The sequence below is a fragment of the Protomyctophum bolini genome, assembly GCF_963924005.1.
Source record: "Protomyctophum bolini genome assembly, chromosome: 9".
In the NCBI taxonomy this organism is placed as follows: domain Eukaryota; kingdom Metazoa; phylum Chordata; class Actinopteri; order Myctophiformes; family Myctophidae; genus Protomyctophum; species Protomyctophum bolini.
The window spans coordinates 3,937,555-3,961,064 of record NC_137870.1 but is presented as its reverse complement, the minus strand read 5'-3'; the positions used below and the strand labels follow the sequence as shown (position 1 = coordinate 3,961,064).

At 42.0% G+C, this 23,510-nt stretch overlaps 1 protein-coding gene across 2 annotated transcripts; it reads left to right on the top strand.

The window, feature by feature from the left end:
• The first annotated feature begins 49 nt into the window (after nucleotides 1-49).
• Nucleotides 50-22,080, top strand: LOC308320830 (transmembrane protease serine 13-like). 2 transcript variants are annotated; one of them, XM_080771517.1, is made up of 13 exons: nucleotides 50-244; nucleotides 5,130-5,304; nucleotides 6,784-6,894; nucleotides 7,470-7,661; nucleotides 8,604-8,730; nucleotides 11,273-11,371; nucleotides 11,983-12,026; nucleotides 13,091-13,253; nucleotides 14,277-14,455; nucleotides 15,378-15,476; nucleotides 16,201-16,343; nucleotides 19,015-19,167; nucleotides 20,914-22,080. In XM_080771517.1, the coding sequence occupies exons 1-13, from the start codon at nucleotides 227-229 to the stop codon at nucleotides 20,926-20,928; spliced, it is 1,518 nt and encodes a 505-aa protein (XP_080627643.1). In that variant the 5' UTR covers nucleotides 50-226; the 3' UTR covers nucleotides 20,929-22,080. The 2 variants fall into 2 exon arrangements, with proteins under 2 accessions (XP_080627643.1, XP_080627642.1); XM_080771516.1 differs by lacking the exon at nucleotides 50-244 and adding an exon at nucleotides 1,513-1,604.
• Nucleotides 22,081-23,510: the final 1,430 nt, after the last annotated feature.

Here is a 23,510-nt window from a genome sequence, read left to right as displayed (position 1 = left end):
TAGGTGGGGGATGATGGGAAAGGGGAGAGTGGGCAGGAACTAGGAAGGTCAGTGGAGAAATACAGAAAAAGAGAGAACAGTAGAATTGCGGTCTTGAATGCAACGTCACCACCATGCTTGAACCATTGGTCTGTGACTGAGTGTGAGTGAATGGGTGCACAAACCAGATCCTCCCACACCTGCTCCCACCTGCTCTAGCTCCCCTCACTATGTTCCCCAGAGTCCAATGGCAAAGCATGACCCGGTAGGTTCTCCATTTGTCATTTCTCCTTCTCTTATAGGTTTTCTTCAGTAACAATAAGTCCTTATAAGTCTGCCTTTTTGACATGAGGCATCCTTAATTAATTCTTTACTGTTCTGGCTATAGCTTCTCTCCATCTGTTTGTTTGTTTGTTTGTTTGTTTGTGAACAGTTCCAGTCTTCCAGAACTTCCTTGTCCTGGAATGTTGTTTAGTTTTGGTTCTGCGGTGTGTGTGTGGTGCTTACTTAACCTGTTAAGTGAGGCAACTGATTAAACAGGATGGTTCTTCCTGGAACGAAATGCTAATGTGCTATATTTATATCTCAGGCTTATGCAGTTACCATTTAGTAGTGCACTGCTTTTAGATCAAGGATCTTGCATAGTTTGGGCCATATGTTCTATTAAGAACCATGTGATGAATAACTTTCTTACAAATGAGCTCATTTCAGTGTGAATATTTGTTTGCTTGTCTGTGATTCTACATTGTGGTATTGTAGAAAGATTTGAATGGAGGCTTGGGTTACAATGGTGCTAATGGCAACCGCAGTACCACAGACAGATTTAGCACTGCCTATTTGAAGTTGCCCTGCTAAGGTTGGGTGAACTGTATGTTTTAAGCATTCCAGCTATAATGGAAGTAAGTAATCTTTTAGATTTTATAGTAATATTCTGTGAAAACAGCATTTGGGAAACAGTAGTACCAAGTTGGCTATGTTGAAAGATGAACCATCTCTATACCTACTTCAGCACAGCCATTGTTGTAGTTCATCTGAGTAGGGTATTTGCTGCCTATAGACATATTCTGAAACCTGATCACTGGACTATAGAAAATGGCCTTATGAAATATCTGTTACTGGGACACCGCCTCCTTTTCAAGGGTCACAGAATTTGGGTCAAGTAATGGTCATGAACAGCCTTAACAAAGCCCTAAGTATTTGTCGATATTACTAAATGTATACATGAAATCAAGCACAATTTGACACCTTTTTTCAAAGTCAAAGTTGTTTATTATTCTAATATGTTTTATGTAACAATTTGGGCCACTCCATAATTCCCTCTTTGTGGAAGGAGCAAGTCAATATTTTTTTTAGGAGAGGTTATGATAACCAATAAATAATTGAAAAAGGCTCATTGTTGGCAATGGAGTGCACCATTCTACTTGTTGTAGCCCTGAAGCATCTAGATCTCATAAAATCTTGGAAGGCATGCAGGTATTCTACCGAACCAGTTTGGCCACAGTCACATTTCAGAACATTCACTTCAGTTTCAGTCACAACGTAGTGTGAACCTCATCGTCTCAGCATTTTACACAGTCTCTGACTTGGATATCAAAATGGAGAAAGATGAAACAATGAAGGATAATGTAAGTTGAGGAAATGTTGTGCTTTCATGAAAAATTGTCATAGAATTTTTTTTTTTCTACATTTTTAACTTTTTGTCGGATTAGAATGTGTGTTGTGTGACAGACGCCTCGGTTTCCGGCTGTGTTGTTTTGTGTCGATCCTGTTCAGAATCGCTAGAACAGATAGAATTTGATGATAGGCATAATTAACAGACGTGGATGATTATTGTCTTTGGTTTTCACATAATGTGACGTCGACTAGACCTCAATTATAGCTTCATCTCAGTTAGCTGAACTATTGAAACTATTATGAATAAGATCAAGGAATCAAAATCAAAGGAATGTACAGATTTTGTAGACCGTTTATACATACTTATTTTATTCTTTATGTACATTGTTGATTTCTTTATGGAGAGAGGAGGGGGGGGGGGGGGGGGTTGGTTTTACAGTCTGTAAAATCAACCTGTAAAATTTCTGACAGAAAGAGCCAGGTTGCAGCATGCTAGTGGCCAGGCTAGACCATAGCAACCTGCATGCACCTATACTGTAGCTGTCATCCTGTTTCTCAATTCTACAACGTGGTTGTCTCAGTGGAAGCTCCTGACCTGTACACTCCACGATTAGATAAGATACACCTTATACTGTAAATGACGTGATAGATGTAAATGACTCCTAAAATAAATAAATAATAAACTAAATGGTTGATGTAACCTGTGATCTTTCGGAAATTGTTGCCAAGAGATGAGTCTTTGTCTGTGAGGTCGTTAGGCAGGTGTTGGGTTTGTCAAACAGGACAATAGGCTCCTAACAATGGGTTTCCTTGTCAAGTGTTAAAGGACTAATACAGTGTTTGTCTAGTCACTGCTTCGACAACAGTGTGTTGGACATAAACATAAACATAGATCATTTCCCCTTTTTAATTTCCCCTTTACCAGGCCCATGCTTTTACATTTTGTCCAAAGTTATTAAAACGTATAATTATCAATCTTTAATACCAGAAATTGACTGAATCCAATGACTCGGAACGAAACATGATGCATGCTTTGGAGAATGTTCATCAGGACATAAGAATGAAGTGAATCATAGCAACTACCTTTATGACAACGTCAAACTAAACACCACTACCACAGCAATGTGAATGATGGTATTTCAGTCGGCCTAATGCCAGTGGCGGAAAGCAACTAAGTACATTTATTATGTATTTCCAATGTTATATACTTTCTGTAAAATAGTAACTTGTAAAAGGTTCAGCATGGTGTGATCACTGCGTGGGGCATCAATAACAATGCAATCCTTTCTTTTGTAATCTTTTACTTCACACACTGTGCAGGGTACAGCATTACAGGTTGTTCATATAGTGTGGTTTCCTATATAAACATACAGGACAAAAACTATAAGACATTATGTTAACCGCATGTAACACACAAACCAGCAATGTAAAAAGGGTCAATTCACCTATACAATAAACATATATTCTTCCTATTAAACATAACATGATCTCTGATACATATTACATAAATTGCATGGACACATGAAATAATTCAGACAACATTAGTCACTTCTAAGGGACACACACTTTGGCAAAAGTGATCCTGTTGCTGCAACTCAAAACTGCTGTTCTCTCTGTGCACAGGCAGGCAAACTAGAATGACTCTCTAGCAAACGTTCCAATTCAATTCAATTCAATTCAAAGGGCTTTATTGGCATGAGAAAACATACGTTTACATTGCCAAAGCAGAAAGAACAATACAGCAATACAATCAAACAAAAATGATGTACATTTGAAGGTCAGAATCTTCAATAGATCAAATTCTATGTACCAAGATCACTCAATGCAGGTATAGTGCAGGAATATACACAATGATTAGACTTTAGGGTGCACCTTGAGACATATTAGTCTCTCTGTCTCTCTGTCTCTCTCTGTCTCTCTCTCTGTTTCTCTCTGTCTGTTTCTGTCTGTCTCTCTGTCTCTCTCCCTTGTCTCTCTCTGTCTCTCGCTCTGTCTCTCTCTCTCTCTGTCTCTCTCAAAGGATGTCAGAGTGACCCAGCAATCAAGCACCTACAGTAGCACACATCAAAGGATGTCAGGGTGACCCGCAGCTATACTAGAAAATCACACAATAATCTACTTGGGGAATCTTCTTAACACTTTCACTTCTCCTTCATTATGTATTTCCACTGTTATATACTTTCATTTCTCCACTACATCTCAGATCGAAATAATGTACTTTTACTCCACAGTACTCTACAATTATTTGAAAACTTTAGTTACTAGTTAACTTTGTAGATTTTAATTATTATTACAAAACATACATTTCAGCCATTTGAAAATAGCCGCTCTACAAGCTCTCAATGCGTCGCGATGCGTTGTGAGCTTGTAGATCAGCTTGTATAGATTCTGAAAACGTGAAATGGGACATTCTGCATAATGAGTGCTTTTACTTTTGGTATACTAAGGCTACTTTAAGTACATTTTGATGCCTAATATTTTTGTACTTTTACTGAAGTAAACACTGAAAACCAGACTTTTACTTGTAACGGAGTATTTCTGCATTGTGGTATTGATACTTTTACTCAAGTAAAATGTTTTAGTATAGCCTACTTCTTCCACGCACTGTCTAATGTGCTCTCTCTCTCTCTCTCTCTCTCTCTCTCTCACTCAGAGGTTTTTACGAAACAAATGTATATATTTGGTTATATGGAAAGAACAATAAGAAGAAAGGCAGATTACTAAATGCTCTATTTGGACAGGCAAAATTGGCGACCTATTTAAGTAGGAAAGAAAAAATGGATGGAGGACAGAGGTGTGATTGTCTAGCAGTTTTAAAAAATGTAGTCAAAGCAAGAGTTTTGTTTGAATACAATTTTTATGAAAAGAAATATGTTAGGTAATTGGTTTTTAAGGGTGTTTGGGACTATGAAGGTGTGCTGTGTAAATGATGAGGGAGTCACTTATTTTGTAAATGAATTGCTCTAAAAATGTAGACATACTCGAGGGGGTTCATGCCGTGCTGAAAGGCGCATACTGTACTCAAGGGGTTAACAACATGCTGCATTACTATGTTGGCGTATAAGTGTGTGCAAGTCCCACACGTCATTCGCCGATGCAGCAGTCAGCTGACCAATTAAGCTCACTAGACTGCATGCTCTTCCTCTGCACACGGTTCCCGGTGGTATGTGATGTTTGCTCCCACCACCACCACCACCACCCCAGCACCACCGGTGGGCTCTGCTATTTATGCTCCCCATGGGGGGGGGGGGGGGGGTTATTGTATATCTATCTCCCTGCTCTCAATGTTTTATGTTGGCGCTTAATCGTGCCGAGCAGGGAGAAAATCCAGCAGAGCCGAACGCCGAAAGTCAAATATCATATATATGCACACTTGTTACTCATTCTGTAATAGATATTGGTAAATCTATTCGTGAGTTGTCTAGACTAAACTGATTTTTTAAAGAATGTAAACAATTTCAAGAATAAAGAAGTTGTTAAAAGTCTCTCTAAAAGTCTCTCTCTCTCTCTCTCCCCCCCCCCACACCTCCTTCCAGAAAGACCCCCCTCCTTCGTACTACAGTGTTGCGGTGCACACCCAGCCTCCCCTGAAGTCCTATGAGGAGGTGGTTCTGTACGGGACCGGCCTGGTCCTGACCCACCCCAACCAGCTCCACTACGTCCCCCAGCTGCACCCTCCGGTGGCGGCCCCACGCGTCCTACAGCCTGCAGGTAAGAAGGTCCCATCATCATCATAGACCTTATGTAAACCCATTCTGACCTGAGATCAGATTCTAAAAATGTCTTCTACATCCTGACAGTTTTCCATTCTGACCTGAGATCAGATTCTAAAAATGTCTTCTACGTCAGTCGATTTAAAAAAAAAATAGCAGATCTACAAGCTCATAGCGCGCCACCGAGTGGCGCGCTACGAGCTTGTAGATCTGCTATTTTTAAATACAAACAACCACGAAAGTCTCATTTTACCGCTTTCCTCGCAACAACAAATCTGCACTGCTCTCCCAAATCTGGCTGTATGACAGGCCGTCTTGCCCCACATGGAATACTATCGCCTTTTTAATTTATTGTGTCAACTAAATCCTCATTAATGCAAACTAGATTCAACATATACCTGCACACATTCTAAATAATATGCCCCCGAAATATTTTACAGAGCAAACCTTCAATAATAATGATAATAATAGTCTTTATTGTCTCCACATCATATATTTTTGTTGTCATAGACACTTGTACAAAACATTAATAATTCTACTTGAGTTGGAAGCATTGAGACCCATTTTAACCCTCAATGGCTTCCTTTCTGAAAAATAAATTGTAAAAAGATTCACAAGTTTGGACCCGGACGTAACGTACAGCACTACAAAATGACGTCGGACTTATAAATACTGAATACAGTACGTTATGTTCTGTGGCAGCTCAAACAAAAACAGTCATAAGTCGCTCAAATCTTGACTGATTTACAAACGGGTTGGTTCAATACAAACGTTATCAACGTGGCTATGATTCAGGACGCTTATTTTTTTTAATGCAAATGTCATAAAGCATAATAGTATGCGGACGTCTCTGACGTTTATGACAAACCAAACAAGTTTGAAAATCGGTTATGGTTATTTAAAAAGTACGCCCCATAGACGTCGCTCTCATTTGCCAGCAGCGTGGGTGAGCCATCTAGCTTTCTTATATACATATATGGGTCCCAGCATGCAGGAGGGTAATGTTTTAAACAGTCCTGGAACAACATATTTTCAGATAGGGGCCGGCAGCCAAATACTGATAATACTGGGGGTCCTCGACATGAAAATGTTTGAGAACCCACTGACATAGTATAATGGCTAATGGGGGGGTCCTTGTCTTATATAATTGGCACGAAAATGTTTGAGAACCACTGACATAGTATAATGGCTAATGGGGGGGGGTCCTTGTCTTATATAATTGGCACGAGAAGGTTTGAGCACCACTGACTTTACAGTAGAGGGCCTTTTTAGAATCGGCCTCATGGGTCTTAATGGGCTATAAATAAGACGCGTGTGATTTTGATGGATAATGAAGTGTGTGAAATATTTGTTAAAGGCCGCTGTCTATGGAGGTTTCTGTGTCAGACAGACTGGCACTGATTGTGTGTGTGTGTGTGTGTGTGTGTGTGTGTGTGTGCGCGTGCGTGCTCTCTCTCTCTCTCTCTCTCCCCCCCAGCACCCAGGAGAAAGAAGCAGAGTTGCTGCAGGTCTGATGCCAAGTGCTGTGGAGGGTCGGGGGGCACTGTTGTGGTCCTCATCATGCTGGCACTGGCCATCTGGCTTGGAAGTATGGCGTTTGTGTGTCTCTGTGTGTGTGTGTGTGTGTGCTCGCAACGTGCGTGCATTGTTTTCTGGCTTGGGGTTGTCTACTGCTTTGCCTTTGACACACTCAAGTTTTGTTCCAGCGTCTTCTGTGCTTAATGGCTGTCCTTATCTCGCGCCTCACCTCTACAATCCACAGTCACACTATTCAATCAATCAATCAATCAATCAATGCTTTATTTCAGACCCAGGGAGATCCATATCACAGAAGAATAAAATAAATGCAAAACAACATACATCCCCTTGGATGTATGTTGGAATGTTTTTTTTTTCCCCAACAAAAAATATTATTGAGCTCTAGCACTGTGCAAATAAATGTTATGGTAATTGGATGAGAATGGTTGAGTGGAACATCTAATCTCTCGGCATTAAACAACACTAATGGTATAGAACTAGAACCTCCGGATGTTTACACCGTATCGGCATCAAATTTGACTTCACGATTCTGCCTTTTTGGGTGATGTAGCAATGATGTATACTAGCAATCTTCTAGATAGTGTAACCTTGTGGTTTCCGTTCTCCTATATGACTTCATGGCAGTACGATATGGGACCAGGCTGGCTTCGACGTCCATCTTCTACGGTAGTGACGCCGACGGCGGCGCGAGTGGCGGCGGCTGGGACGGGGACGACAGTCAGCCGAGCGTGCCGAGCCACGACACCTGCCCCAACACCACGGTGGAATGTGACGCCCGGCGAGACTGCCTGCTGGGCTCCGACGAGAACAACTGTGGTGAGCAGTCTGAGCACACACACACACACACACACACACACACACACACGCACACACGCACACACGCACACGCGCACACGCGCACACGCGCACACGCGCACACGCGCACACGCACACACACACACACACGCACACACGCACACACACACACACACAGACACACACACACACACACACACACACACACGCACGCGCGCACACACGCAGCATCATAAGGCCTATTCATAGGTGATATGTTGCGTTCACACTAACCTGACGCTGCCAGATCCAAGAAGCTTGCTACACACATTTGTTTCACAGCTTCTTGGGGAACATGGTTATACTCAATACCGCCCCCATCTGGCAGAGTCAGGTTACGTTTACACGGGCACTGCAGGGCAGATGAAACGATGCAGTCTACCATTCATTGTCAATGGAGGCGAGCGACGTGAAGCTACTATAAGCAGCTATGTTATGCTGCCATGCGTTTCTGCATCGTTTTCACCTGCCCTTTGTGAATGCTATACAATAAGGTGACCACCCAAAACTACTACTACTACATGACGTCACGTTATGCGGTGGTTTAACCCATTCTGACCTGAGATCAGATTCATATACGAGGTTTCCACTGGACACACACTGGTCTGATTAACCCATTCTGACCTGAGATCAGATTCTGAAAATGTCAGTCGTTCTTCGATTTTTCAAAAATAGCAGACCTACAAGCTCGTAGCGCGCCACTCGGTGGCGCGCTATGAGCTTGTAGATCTGCTATTTTTCAATAGCTAAAGCATAACATGATGCCAACACCAAAATGGGTTCCCGTTCAGAATGGGTTAAAGCGACTCACCCAAACGCATCTCTGTTTTTACTAACCTTATCACCTAAAAATCTCTCTCTCTCTCTCTCTCTCTCTCTCTCGCTCTCTTTCTCTTTATCTCTCTCTCTCTCTGTATACCTCAGTGAGATTGGCTGTCGGCGGTGGTCTGCAGGTTCGGACCAATGAGGACGGTCGCTATCTTCCAGTGTGTTACCAGGGCTGGGACAAGAGCTATGCTGACCACACCTGCGCTCAGCTGGGCTTCAGAACGTAAATGAACCCGTCTAGTCACGGTTTAAACACATTCTGACCTGAGATCAGATTCTAAAAATGTCTTCTACATCCCGACAGTTTTCCATTCTGACCTGAGATCAGATTAAAAAAATGTCTTCTACATCCTGACAGTTTTCATTCTGACCTGAGATCAGATTCTAAAAATGTCTTCTACATCCTGACAGTTTTCATTCTGACCTGAGATCAGATTCTAAAAATGTCTTCTGTCAGTCGCTCTTCGATTTTTCAAAAATAGCAGACCTACAAGCTCGTAGCGCGCCACTCGGTGGCGCGCTATGAGCTTGTAGATCTGCTATTTTTAAATAGCTAAAGCATAACGTAATGCTAACACCAAAATGGCCCACTATTCACTCTGTAGAATAACATTGTTGTCACTTTGCCATCAAAGAGCTGATCTTAATGCGGAACAGCCACGATAGGTTGTTAGGTATGTATATGTTTTGGCCAGCCCACCCCCACACTAATTAAGTCTTGCCATGGTTGATGAACGGTTCGTGGGTGGAAATCATCAGTGGTGGAAAGTGACTAAGTACTTTTACTTAAGTACTGTACAATTTTGAGGTATTTGTACTTTAAACTTGAGTATTTCCAATTCCCAGTACATTTACTTCTACATTTGTACTTTTATTCCACTACAATTATTTGAAAACTTTAGTTACTTTGGCGATTTTGATTAGAAAATGGATGATTTGATTACTATCGATGACACGCTGTTTTGGCTCGGCCCTCTCCGAGGCGGTGGGAGGGCCTCTAGCCCCGCCCCGACTTCACACAGCATTGAACAGGCTGTTAGAGCCTTATAGTTGACTTCACACAGCATTGAACAGGCTGTGTAGAGCCTTATAGTTGACTTCACACAGCATTGAACAGGCTGTTAGAGCCTTATAGTTGACTTCACACAGCATTGAACAGGCTGTTAGAGCCTTATAGTTGACTTCACACAGCATTGAACAGGCTGTTAGAGCCTTATAGTTGACTTCACACAGCATTGAACAGGCTGTTAGAGCCTTATAGTTGACTTCACACAGCATTGAACAGGCTGTTAGAGCCTTATAGTTGACTTCACACAGCATTGAACAGGCTGTTAGAGCCTTATAGTTGACTTCACACAGCATTGAACAGGCTGTTAGAGCCTTATAGTTGACTTCACACAGCATTGAACAGGCTGTTAGAGCCTTATAGTTGACTTCACACAGCATTGAACCGGCTGTGTAGAGCCTTATAGTTGACTTCACACAGCATTGAACCGGCTGTGTAGAGCCTTATATAGTTGCATTTTCCAATAGTATCACAACTTTGTCATAATTAAACTCAGACAAAGTAGGAGGGTAGATGCCAGCGTGATACTCTGCCTTTATAACCACATTAACCATTTCAACCCTATACATTTCGGCCATTTGAAAATAGCCGATCTACAAGCTCACAATGCGTCGCGTTGCGACACATTGTGATCTTGTAGATCTGCTATTTTCAAAAGATTTTGTACAGTTTGAACTTATGAAATGGTACTTTAAGTACTTTAAGTACATTTTCATGGCGATGCTTTTGTACTTTTACTCAAGTATACATTTTCACTTCCATACCTTTACTTGTAACAAAGTAGTTCTAAATTGCAGTATTGGTACTTTTACCTAAGTAAAACAACTGAGTACTTTTTCCACCACTGGTGTAAATCTGCTCACATAATATCTCATGAATATAAAAAGGGGCAGTACAGTACAGTATAGACACTGATTGGTTGCTGGATCAAATTCTTTGTGCTCTTATATAGTTTGATTGCGAAACCCATCCCAGACTTGCACATTTTTTCCACTGACGAGCACATGGAGGTCGGCTTCGCCAATCTCCACCATTCAGAGAGAAACATACTTCAGACTCCTGGAGTATAATGCAGCAATTTGGTCAGGTCTACAATCATAGAACCCCATCTATAATCTAACCAACTGTTGCATTTCTCCGTCCCCGCTGTTTTCAGAGCCTGATTGATTCTCCGTGCGTGACAGGACTAGAATAAATCTAGTCTCAGACAGAATTATACCTCTGCCTCTGGTTTGTCTTTATTTAAAAGGGACAAAAACACAAAAAATATATTGTAGCCAGAGATGGCTAAGAGGTGTTGGTGTCCATGTCTGCCTCTGGGCGTCATTGGTATTAGTAATAAAACACTGAGCCTAGATTCAAAATCACTGGAAAATAATTAAAAAAATGTGTAGTTACTGTAGGAAGGAAATTACTCTGGAAAATGTTATGCAAAATGTATTCTCTAGCGCCTACCATATCTCATTTTATTTTTTGTTGACCTTCACAACGTACGTGTGTGTCTGTCTGTCTGTCTGTCTGTCTGTCTGTCTGTCTGTCTGTCTGTCTGTCTGTGTGTGTGTGTATCTAGCGCCTACCATATCTCATTCCGTGTTCCTTCTTTTTTTTTACCTTCACAACGTGTGTGTGTGTGTGTGTGTATGTGTACCAATGAATGTATATATCTTTTGTCACTTACACATACTGTGCTGTTTTGCAGGTGTTATGGGACCAAGGCATTGGATTCTCAGGAGTCCATTGGTCTAACGGTGAACAGTGACACGGCGAACGTGCCTATTCAGGGTCTCGTCAATATAAGGTAAACGTCAATGCTCCATCCATTTACCTTTCCCCATAGCGCCACGTTCACATTTCATCTTCCCCTCATCCTCCCAAAAATTCTCCTAAAGATTTGAACTGCACAATTAAGAGCTCAGTGCTCTGAGAAAACTATTTTTTACTGTGCTAACTGCTAAGCAAACTTCATTTAACCTTTTTATTTAAGTGTGGTCACCTCAACCAAGACCACAAAACGTGCATGGTTGTTGACTTTGCACAGTAAAGGGATTCATTTTGGAGCATTATAAGCTGTTGCGAGGGATTTTCCTTTCTCTTACGATAAAGGATTAACATAGTGTGAAAAGCTGCTTTGAATGTCCTCGTTGAAATGAGCCATACAGTACAAAAATGAACTTGAATGTCCTTGTCATACAAATAAACCTCCTCGTTGAAAGGAGTTATACAAATTGAACCTTGCCTTCTAATTTGCTGCAAAATACCGTATACTGCTTGACTTGCCAGTACCATGAATGTGGTTGATGTGGCTGAGGTGGGGACGTACACACACTGACGTATATACAGTTTGAACTCATGTTGACATCCGTCTGACGTCTGACGTCTCTCTCTCTCTCTCTCTCTCTCATGGTGTAGCGCTTCCTGTCCAAGTCGGAAGACGGTTTCCCTGCAGTGTTTGGGTAAGGAGCCTCCATCTGTCTGTCTCTGTCTCTCTCTCTCTCTCTTGCTCTGTCTCTCTCTCTCTCTCTCTCTCTCTCTCTCTCAAAAGGCTTTATTGGCATGATAAATATGTTCTACATTGCCAAAGAACATTGTTCCAGGGGACCTCCTCCTAGAAGCAAAGATTTAAGTTAAAAAAACGTTTGCTCTGAAAGAATATTATTCAAAGATTTGCACCACATTTTCACGATTTTTCAAAAAATAGCAGACCTACACAACAAGCTTGTGTATAGGAGCTTGTTGGACTGCATTGTTGCAATAATTTGCATGTCTCTCCTCTCCTTCAAAAACTCACTCAAAACCCACCTCTTCAGGATAGCTTTCCCCAGCTGAGGCCTCGTTTATCCTTTTATCTTTTTAAAGGAGAATTCCATGCTAGATTGCTTTCTTATCTTTCTTACCTTTCTTTGTAGTTGTTACGTCCCCACCAAAGAGGTCCAGGTGTTTTGTGCAAAAACTCCTTATTGGCTATTTTCCCTACCATAAGCGCTCAATGAATTGCATTGCATTGAATGGGAATTGAATGGGGCTATGGGGTGTTATGCTAGTTCGCTTATTTCCATCGAAAGAAGTAGTAAAGTGTGCCGCTTGGGATATTATTTACATTATGAAGAGAGGATATATACAAAGAAATAATAATTTTGAGCGATGGAATTAAGCGAATTAGCACAACACCCCATAGCCCCATTCAATTCCCATTCAATTCAATGCAATTCATTTAGGACTTATGGTAGGGCAAACAGCCAAGAAGGAGCTTTTGCACAAAATAACACCTGGACCTCTTTGGTTGGGACGTAACAACTACAAAGAAAGGTAAGAAAGCCTTTTAGTATGGAATTCTCCTTTAACCCTGTACTGTTGTTGTATCTGTTACGTTTTGCTTTGTTTTTTTCTTATTAAAGTCTGTTCCTAGTGTTCCTATGTAAAGCGCTTTGGGTACTTAGAAAAGCGCTATATACATTTAAGCTTAAGCTATTATTATTATTATGTCACAGCACACCTCTGTCCTCCCTCTCTCCACCAGACTGCGGGCGACAGAAGTCTACCTCGCGGATCATCGGGGGCAGCGTGGCCAAGCAGGGTCAGTGGCCCTGGCAGCTGTCGCTGCACTTCAGGGGCTCGCACACCTGCGGAGGCGTTCTGATCTCTCGTGATTTTGTGGCGACTGCCGCACACTGCTTCCCGGCGTGAGTCATTTTCAAAATTGGAATCCTTTTTGGTTTTTGTCCAATGTTTTTTCTCCCCCTCGTGTCCTGTTTTGTTTCCTCGTGTATTTTTCCACACATGCCGGGCACCCCTGTGTGTGTGTGTGTGTGTGTGTGTGTGTGTGTGTGTGTGTGTGTGTGTGTGTGTGTGTGTGTGTGTGTGTGTGTGTGTGTGTGTGTGTGTGTGTGTGTGTGTGTGTGTGTGTGTGTGTGTGTGTGTGTGCGCGCGCGCACAAAACTTGGGAATTGCACTAAATGTTTTTATACAAGGAATGTGAAAATGTATTGTTCATTGCTTTTTCCAAACAATTAAAAAATGATCTTACTGCATTTTGCTAACACAGTGCAGTCACTAATTGACTGTACCCAGATAGTATTCTACTCGACACCACCTTGTGTAGTGTTGCATATTTAGCAACAGATGTGTTCTGTTAGCGGTCTTTGCATTGTTCCGTTAGTTACAGGATAAACAAGTGAAACTGTATGTTTTGTAATAACAACCCAAATCTTCGGCAAATAATTGCAGTGAAGTAAAAAAGTACAACATTTTCCCCTCTGATGTATAGTGGAGTTGAAGTATTGAATATGGAAATTGAAAAGACTCATACCAAAGACTCTAAAAATGGGACCCAGTGCCTCCCTGCTTGACACTCAGCATCAAGGGTTGGATTGGGGGGTATAAGTCCCTGCGACATACTAGCGTCATGTCCAGGGGGTGTACTTGTACATCAAGCTGCCTCACGCTACAGGAACAGGAGATAGGCTCCTGCCCCCTATTGGGCCTCATGGCTACAGAAACAGGAGATAGGCTCCTGCCCCTATGGGCCTCATGGCTACAGAAACAGGAGATAGGCTCCTGCCCCTATGGGCCTCATGGCTACAGAAACAGGAGATAGGCTCCTGCCCCTATGGGCCTCATGGCTCGGCAAGGCTACTTACTTACAGTACTCAATTAACTGGTTCCTATCCACCACTGACGGAGTCTCTATGCACTCCCACCCCCAGGTCAAACCCCTCGACGCGGGAGGCCAAGAACTGGCGTGTCTACGGAGGAGTGTTGTCTCAGACGAGCCTCTCTAGGGCTTACTGGCCGTCGAAGATCATTCTCAATGAGAACTATAACGACAAGACCAACGACCAGGACATCGCCCTGATCAAACTGTCTGCACCGGTCGTGTTCAACGGTAGGGATTCAAACCACCATTGAATAACCCCTTTTACAAATGTCTTCTAAATCCTGACAGTTTTCTGAAAAACCCATGTTTCTATGTCAGTGGTTCTCAAACTATTTAATGTCAAGGACCCCTAGAATTATATGTATTCGGCCGCCGACTCCCCCCATCTGAAAATATGTTGTTCCACGGACCACCTAACCTGACGCTGCCAGATCCAAGAAGCTTGCTACACAAATTTGTTTCACAGCTTATTGGGATCTGGGATCTCGGGAGCAAATTCGATGACGGGGCTGTTCCTTTTTTTCAAGATAGATGATTGGATGGGAGCGTCTGTCTATCACCGTGTGGGCGTGCAAACACAACCAATCATATTGACGTGTCTATATAGCTTCACATCCGGTTTCGCACATGTCCCGCCCTTAGCTCACGCTGATTAGTTCGAACCACGAGTGGTTCGGTGTTATAGCTCAACTCCCTGATCCCAGATCCCAGATGGATGCTGTGTTGGGGAACATGGTTACCCAATACCGCCCCCAGCTGGCAGAGTCAGGTTACTGACCACCACCAGAAGCAAAGATTTGAGATAAAAAGGAACACTCTGAAATTAATATATTCAAACATTTGGGCCACATTTTCGATTTTGTGTGCGTGAGGAAAAAAAGCATTTTCATTGTGATGCCAGTAAATAGGAACTTATATATTATGTTAATTCCATTGGTCCAATGGGCTATTGGGGTGGTTAGATAATCACATTGTTCATGCTTCTGCTTTGTGTCTGCTTGAGCTCTATATCCGGTCACACAATAATCGTGTGTGTGTGTTCATTAAGCTAGATCATGTTCAGCTGTGTAATATGCTTTGTGTGTGTGTGTGTGTGTGTGTGTGTGTGTGTGTGTGTGTGTGTGTGGTGTGTGTGGTGTTGTGATAACAGAATGGGTCCAGCCTGCCTGTCTGCCTGCCTTCAACCAGAGATTCGCTCCTAGGACCGAATGCTGGATCTCTGGCTTTGGAACCACTGATGCAAACTCTGGTAAAAATATATCATGGACCAAAATGGAGCCACTATAGAACAGAGCCATATAAAAGGACAGTAGTGCACTTAAAGCTAATAGTATGACCCTTGGCTTTAGTAGAGGTTTGGCTTGTGGAGTTACTTGCTGAAAATATTTTTTTTTCTAGTGGTGTCAAAAATAAGCGATTCAGCAATTATGCATCGCCGTGCGATTTGGCTGCGCAAGTAATCGAAGCTTAAATAATACGTGTTGTGGAGTAAAAGTACAATATTTGGATCCAAAATGTAGTGAAGTCGAAGTGAAAGTATTGGAAATTGGAAAGTACAAATTCCTCAAAATTGTACTTGTAAATGTATTTAGTTACTTTCCATCACTGGTCAAAAAAAAAGCCAGCCAGCCATGAACTGTCCCGCTAAACAAAACAATTATCATTATCATTATTATTATAATTTTTGTTGTCCTTTTCCGTTTTTTGTTTGTATGTTTTTGTTTTGTCTTGTTTTAGTTTTGTCTTGTTTTTGTTTTGTCTTGTTTTAGTTTTGTCTTGTTTTGTTTTGTTTTTTTGTTGTATCTTCATAGCTATTTTGAATATTAAAAGGGCTAGCATTATAAGCTGAGGCTTCAGCCAAACACTTCCTTTTGGTCAACAACAAAAAAAAAACCCTGAATACATTGTATAAGGTGTGTTTATTTTAAATGACCAATAAACTTGAACTTGAATCTTTTCTCCCATGACAACAGCCAGCATTTCCAGCGAACTCATGGAGGTGAGCGTGGAGATCATCGACGTGCACCAGTGTAACCACACCCGGATCTACGGGGGGGCTGTGTCCAAGAACATGATGTGTGCTGGGGATCTGTTAGGGGGCCGGGACTCCTGTCAGGTAAGAAAGAAAGAAAGTTACTATGTTTACCCTGCAGGGTAACTGGACTAAGCTCAAGAACTTGTTTACAGCCAGGCCCTGCATGCTCATACAATTTTACAATTTACAATTTACAATTTAGGCATTTAGCAGACGCTCTTAATCCAGAGCGACTTACATTAAGCAAGAACAAAAAGCATGGGAATACATCACATAAAGACATTTATCATGAAACATGCGTAGCTAAGAAAGTAACAGTGGAATATCTATAATGAAACTATACATATAAGCTATACATCTATACTACTATGCTACACATATGTACTATGACGTGCTATGACTACATACAATGCACTTATGCTGTCTACATAACATGCTATAAGTCTGTATCAAATGCTATCTAAGTCTACAGAATTGCTATCTAAGGGGGTGGGGTAAGTGCTATGGGCCATGATGGAGTCTGAAAAGGTGGGTTTTCAGACTACGGCGGAAGATTGGGAGTGATGCTGCAGTTCTGACTGCAATGGGAAGTGCATTCCACAGTTTTGGAGCCAGAAGGGAGAAGAGTTTGGGACGTGTGGAGCGTTGTCCCGGCGTTTTTAGTGAGGGTACTTCCAGTTTCCCTGCGTTGGCTGATCTGAGTGAGCGGGAGGGTTTGTAGGGTTCGATCATACTTGCAAGATATGGGGGAGCCATACCTTTGGTTGCTTTGAATGCCAGCATCAGAGTTTTGTATTCTGTGCGGGCAGCGACCGGGAGCCAGTGGAGGGAGCGGAGCAGGGGGGAGACATGTGAGAATTTTGGCTGGTTGAAGACCAAGCGAGCTGCAGCATTTTGGATCAGCTGGAGAGGCTTAAGTGCACATGCTGGTAGGCCAGTAAGGAGGGAGTTACAATAGTCAAGTTTTGACAAGACTGTTGTCTGGATTAGGAGCTGGGCTGATTCCTGGGTGAGGAACGGTCTAATTCGTCGTATGTTATAGAGTGTGAACCTACAGGATCGAGTGACAGCTGTGATGTGAGTTTTGAACGAGAGCTGACTGTCCAGGACAACACCAAGATTCCTGGCTGTTGGGACAGACGTTACCAGGGCGTTGTCTATGGAGATAGTTAGCTCCCGCATAGGGCAGGACTTAGCTGGGAAGAAGAGAAGCTCAGTCTTGTCTGGGTTCAGTTTGAGGTGGTTGGAGGACATCCACTGTGAGATGTCAGCCAGGCATGCAGTGATGCGCTCTTCCACCTGAGTGGCAGAGGGGGGGAAGGATAGAAACAGTTGTGTGTCATCGGCGTAGCAGTGATAGGATATATTGTGAGCAGAGATGATAGTGCCAAGGGATTTAGTGTACAGTGAGAAAAGGAGGGGACCAAGTACCGATCCCTGTGGGACCCCAGTTTGGAGGGTTCGGGGGGATGATAACAGACCTTTCCAGGAAACCTGGTAGGTCCGGTCGGTGAGGTAGGAAGAGAACCACTTTAGTGCCGTTCCACCGATGCCTAGATCCGCTAGGGTGTCTAGGAGCAGCTGGTGGTTCACTGTGTCAAATGCTGCCGATAGGTCTAGGACTAGGAGGATCAGTACTGCAGAGTGGGAAGCAGCTTGGGCAGCATGTAGTGCTTCTGTGACTGCCAGCAGGGCAGTTTCTGTGGAGTGGGCCTTCTTAAATCCGGACTGGTTGGGATCCAGCAGGTTGTGCTGTGAGAGATGGAGAGAGAGCTGGTTGGAGACAACACGTTATATGGTTCATAGAACATTTCATGGTAGGGGTTCAATGCCTTGTCCATAAAGGGCACTTCAGCGGTGGTCATTTTAACGTGCCGGTCCGGGGATACGAACTATAGCGACCTTCCGATATCAAGACCGCTCCGCAAACCGTTCGGCCACCGCTGCCCCTAGGTGACTTTTCATCTCTTGGACATTTACTACCGTATCTTATGCAGCAAGTTTCAAGGTTCTTCATCATTTGTCTCCCGAGGAAGAAATGTGTCAAAGGGCCCGCATGCAAGCGTACTGTAGCCCTTATGTCCATGTCACCGCAGTGCAGCGCCAAATACATCTTTCTTACATCATAGAAAAAGAACTGCAACATGCGGTCGTGGACAGGTTTTTTTTATGGGTCGTGAGTAAATATTCGGTTTTATTTCTAACCAAAATAAATGAACATTGTATTATCTATATCTATATCTATATGTATATAGAGAGAGAGAGATCCAGTCATTTTACACTTGGTTGCATGCTGAAAATAGCAGATCTACAAGCTCACAAGGCATCGCAAGTTTCAGCAAGTGTCAAAAAAAAAAATTCATTCATTACGACGGCATCAAGGCCCACCGAAATACATTTTAGTCGACTAAATCGACCGTAGATTTAGTCGACTAAAATCTTATGATATTTAGTAGACTAACACTAAAACATTCCAGGTGACTAAAATGTGACTAAAACTAAATAAAAACTATTGAAGAGAGACAAAAACAACACTGGCCACATCGTGTAAATACACACATTTAACCCATTTTGGATGGGAATCCCTTTTGGTGTTTTAAGCATTACGTTATACTTTAGCTATTGAAAAATAGCAGATCTACAAGCTCGCAAGCTTGTAGGTCTGCTATTTTTGAAAATTCGTACAAGTGGCGCAAATCTTTGAATATATATTCTTTCAAATGTTCACTGTTTTGTGTTTTTCTTCTCCCAGGGGGACAGTGGAGGTCCTCTGGTCTGTCAAGACGGGGAGCGCTTCTACCTGGCAGGGATAACGAGCTGGGGAGTCAGCTGTGGAGAGAAACACCAGCCCGGGGTTTACACCAGAGTCACCAGGATGCTGCCCTGGATTTACAGCATGATGCAGGTACTGTATATAGGAAATGTATTGATTTACAGCATGATGCAGGTACTGTATATAGGAAATGTATTGACGTTGATCATGACAGGCCTAAAAAGAAGTACTCACATTTGTTACTTTAATATGTGAAAGTATCAATACTCCAATGTTATAATGTAGAAACACTCCGTTAGAAGTAAAAGTCCGGAATTCAAAATTTACTTGAGAAAAAGTGTGTGTATCCAAATGTACTTAAAGGAGCATTCCGTGATTTGGAAAACCCCCGGTCCGCCCCCGGTAACAAGATGTGCACATGCACGCTCTACAGTGTGGGGGGACAACAGCATGCACACCAAGGCCCGCCCCCGCTCGATCATGACATGCTCAATCAATGTAGCTTAGGTAGAAGGAAGGTTCTCAACAAGATGTGCACATGCACGCTCTACAGTGGGGGGGGGGGGGGCACGCAACAGGCCAACAGCACGCAACAGGCCAACAGCACGCACACCAAGGGTCATGACATGCTGAATCAATGTAGCTTAGGTAGAAGGAAGGTTCTCAAGGGACTTGCTACCTATTTGTTTGACATCAGTTTCCCCTGACTATTATGGCAAATTGTGGTTAGACTGTCCCCCCTGAGACTGGGGAGGTTGGGGTTCAATCCCCGGCCGGGTCATCATACCAAAGACTCTAAAAATGGGACCCAATGCCTCCCTGCTTGACACATCAAGGGCTGGATTGGAAATCACTGAGTATACCAAAAGTACCAACAGTAGAAAGTACTATACTCATTATGCTTCAGAATGTATAAAGATATTTTGAATAATAGCCAAAATTGTTGCGTTCATGTTTGCCTCGTGTAGATACATATACAGTATACATACACCTGTGGTGCGTTGAGTTGAATTTATATGCGATGCGTAGATAGAAACCAGTGTTGTTTTTAGTTAGATTTCAGTTTTAGTCATAGTCTCTTGAGTAGTTTTACTCACATTTTAGTCACTCGGAATGTTTTAGTGTTGGTCTAGTAAGATTTTAGTCTACTAAATTTACAGTTGATTTAGTCGAACAAAATGTATTTTTTCTTGCTGAAAATATCAGATCTACAAGCTTGTAGTTCTGCTATTTTCAGCATGCAAATAATTGTAAAATGACTTATACTGGATCTCTTGTCCACTAGTCCCTCCCTAACATTTTAGTCTAGTTTTTATCTGTTGAGGAAATTGTCAGTATATTTAGTTTTAGTCACAATGGCTTAGTTTTCATTTAGTTTCCGTCAGTGAAAAAAGGTAGTTGTAGTCTTAGCTTTCGGCTGTGTTTCGACTGCCCCCCTCCCCCTCATACAACACGTTACAATTTAGGCATTTAGCAGACGCTCTTAATCCAGAGCGATTTAGATTAAGCAAGAACAAAAAAGCATGGGAATACATCATCACATAAAAAGCATTTACTGTATCATGAAACATGCGTAAGCTAAGAAAGTAACAGTGGAATATCTATATAATGAAACTATACATATAAACTACTATGCTATACATATACTGTACTATGACGTGCTATGACTACATACAATGCAATTATAGTGCGGCTCTTCAAACCATGTGACTCCATTTGGAAATTAATTGCGAGCTAACGGCAACAGTCAGCAAGTCTCGTGCATCATCTATACAACATTCTGTTGTGACAGTGTGAGTGAAGCCTTGGAGTGAATCCATATCTGGGCTGTACAGACCTTAAGTTGTCATTTCACCACGTCCTTTTTGCCCTCCACAGCAAGAGAGGCCTTGATCACCCTTCCCTGAAAATAGCCCTGCATGATGATGTGACCTCAGGTAGACTGTTGGACACACACACACACACACACACACACCCATGAAGAGGGTACAGCAGTGGACGGGGAGGAGATGGACAGAGGGTTTACCGCTGGCTCAGGGGAGAAGCAGGACACGATGATGCACTTTAACACAGAAAATGCTGCTCTGATGTTCTTGCATGATCTTCCCTCTGCCAGCTATAATGGCGTCAGTGTTTTTCTACTCTTAAAAAATGCGGCCGCATTATGTGTTATGTACAATTTTTTTGCCAAAAATAATATAGCAGAGCGACTTATAAGAAGTGAATGTAGTTTATGTCATACTATATAGCCTGTCATCTCATCTTAGTATCCTGGAGGTATGTGCTACTGTCTATGTACGTATGATGTTTATAAGTTACATGTATATTAATGGATGTCTGCAGGTCATATAGCTGAATCAATTAGTCTTTGCATGTTTTGTTTGGGAACTGTGGATGTGTGTTTCACTCACTGACACTCATCTCTAGGTAATCACAGTGTTTTGTGAACCAATCTGAAAGCCTAGAAAAGGAAGACAGTGGTTCGTTCCAAAAAAGCCTTCACCATTTTCAGGAGAAAAAAGAAAATGTGTTATATTTTGTTCTGTATTTTGTACATTTTTGTATGGATATATTATGATCAGAACTTCCTCAGCCTTGTAAATGTATACGCTTTAACGCTATATGATGACGTTAATGCTGTACAGATTTTTAGGCAGTTTTTTCCCATATTCATTAATTTATATTTTTGTTTTCTAAGAGAAATATCAATGCTATTTTGTCTTAATGTAATGTCACTGCCGGGTGGAAACCTTGTACTGTATGTCAAACTATTACTTTTCAAAGAAATGGAACAAAGTAATTGCATGTGTTCCAATACGGCTTATTATTTAGTCACAATCTCAGCCGTTGCAACACTTTCACTTTAAACTTTAACGTCACTTTTAAAAAACACTTTTACACTAAGAAGAGATACATCGATTCAAAAGTATAGCTGTGATATACTTTTGTGTGACTATAGCAGGATATGCCAATTTTGTTTAGATGGCCTTCTGCACAAGGTTTCTTCTTGACAGCAGCAATATGTATATGGAAAAATTGAATCATTTAGGTGAATTAATAAATACATAAATTGAGTAAAATATCAGTTCATTCTTCTTCTTGAGAGAGAGAGGGGAGGGGGAGGGAGAGAGGGGGAGGGAGAGAGAGAGAGAGAGAGAGAGAGTAAGAGAGAGGGATTTCTAGTTGGAGAGTTGGATGTGAATATTGTGCACAGCTGACAGCTACAGGCTAATTAACAGATGATAGTATTGGAACAATAACCAGTGACTTCTTGTCCTAGCGGTGCTTTTCTCTTTTTTTCTTCTTTGTCTGCTGTCAAATTGGAGGATCGAAGTATCGGTAAGTTGAAAATCCCACGTTTTGATTGAAAACCTACAAGATTGAATTCAATATCAAAGCCCGAAATTAGCGTGTGTGTTTATATATATAATATAGCTCTCATTGGGCCAGTGGATGTAAGGCTATATCAATTTACTTCATGTGCAAATGTAAAGCTATAATAATATAATGATGATAAAAGTCACGCAATTATAATTATCAACGATGTTTTTCGTGCTGCAGCGCGTGCGAGGCGACAGTGGAGGCTTGTTGTAACCTGTCTTATTATGTACTAGGCTACTATATATCGTTTATTTTATTTAGTCTTTCATAAAGGCTGGTTTGGGGTGTGTCAATTTGGTATTGGTGGCTCTCTCTGATCTCTATAATATCCTTCACTGCAGGGTCATTGAGTCACGACACAGTTGTGATCCAACTCAACCCATGCAGTCACAGGCGTATTTATAAATCATGGAAGACGGGAGGTCTTTCCTCAGCTGTCACAAATTAATACTATTGATTGATTATAGGCCTGCGGCTATAGTAGGCTACAGGTTGCACGTCTTTGTGGTGGACCCGTATTAAATGTCGGACTAAAATATGTGATTTATTGTAGAAATGTTTGCCTTTTATATATAGGCTATACTCTTGGAGAAAAAAAATTGTCACATTAAGGTGCCACGGGATTTTATAAGAAACTCTTATAGGATCGCCTTTTGTCAATAAGATCCACAGGTTGTTTTATATTCCTGGCAAAAGGGTGGACCCAGCTGTTGTAAACAAGTGTAACGCTTTATCAGTGTGTCTGGCTGTCGTCCACAGTTTTCGTATCGAGTCGTGCTTGAAATGTAGTAGGCTACTGTCATTCTGCAAACTGTTAATAAATACTTAAATCAATCAAACACTTTTAAGTAGGTAATGCACACAAGCATACGGTGTAGCCCTGTATACGTCAACTATCGCCTATACACGCCGTCGCCGATCGTTCATAATAGAGTCGAGCGCACATCGTGCATTTAATAGCGCTTTTACGCGAACATCGCGCGCAACTTTGCGCGCACACACACGCACACACACACACACACGGTTTCGCAAATCGCGGTCTATATTCGGTGACGTTTAGAAATGCACTGCGTGATGATCATACTAGTGATAAA

Coding starts and splice junctions, on each gene's coding strand:
- LOC308320830 (XM_080771516.1), top strand. CDS start 1,575: ATGGAGAAAGATGAAACAATGAAGGATAAT. Junction 8,731..11,272: donor GCTCAGCTGGGCTTCAGAAC/GTAAATGAACCC, acceptor GCTGTTTTGCAG/GTGTTATGGGACCAAGGCAT. Junction 13,254..14,276: donor GCCGCACACTGCTTCCCGGC/GTGAGTCATTTT, acceptor TCCCACCCCCAG/GTCAAACCCCTCGACGCGGG.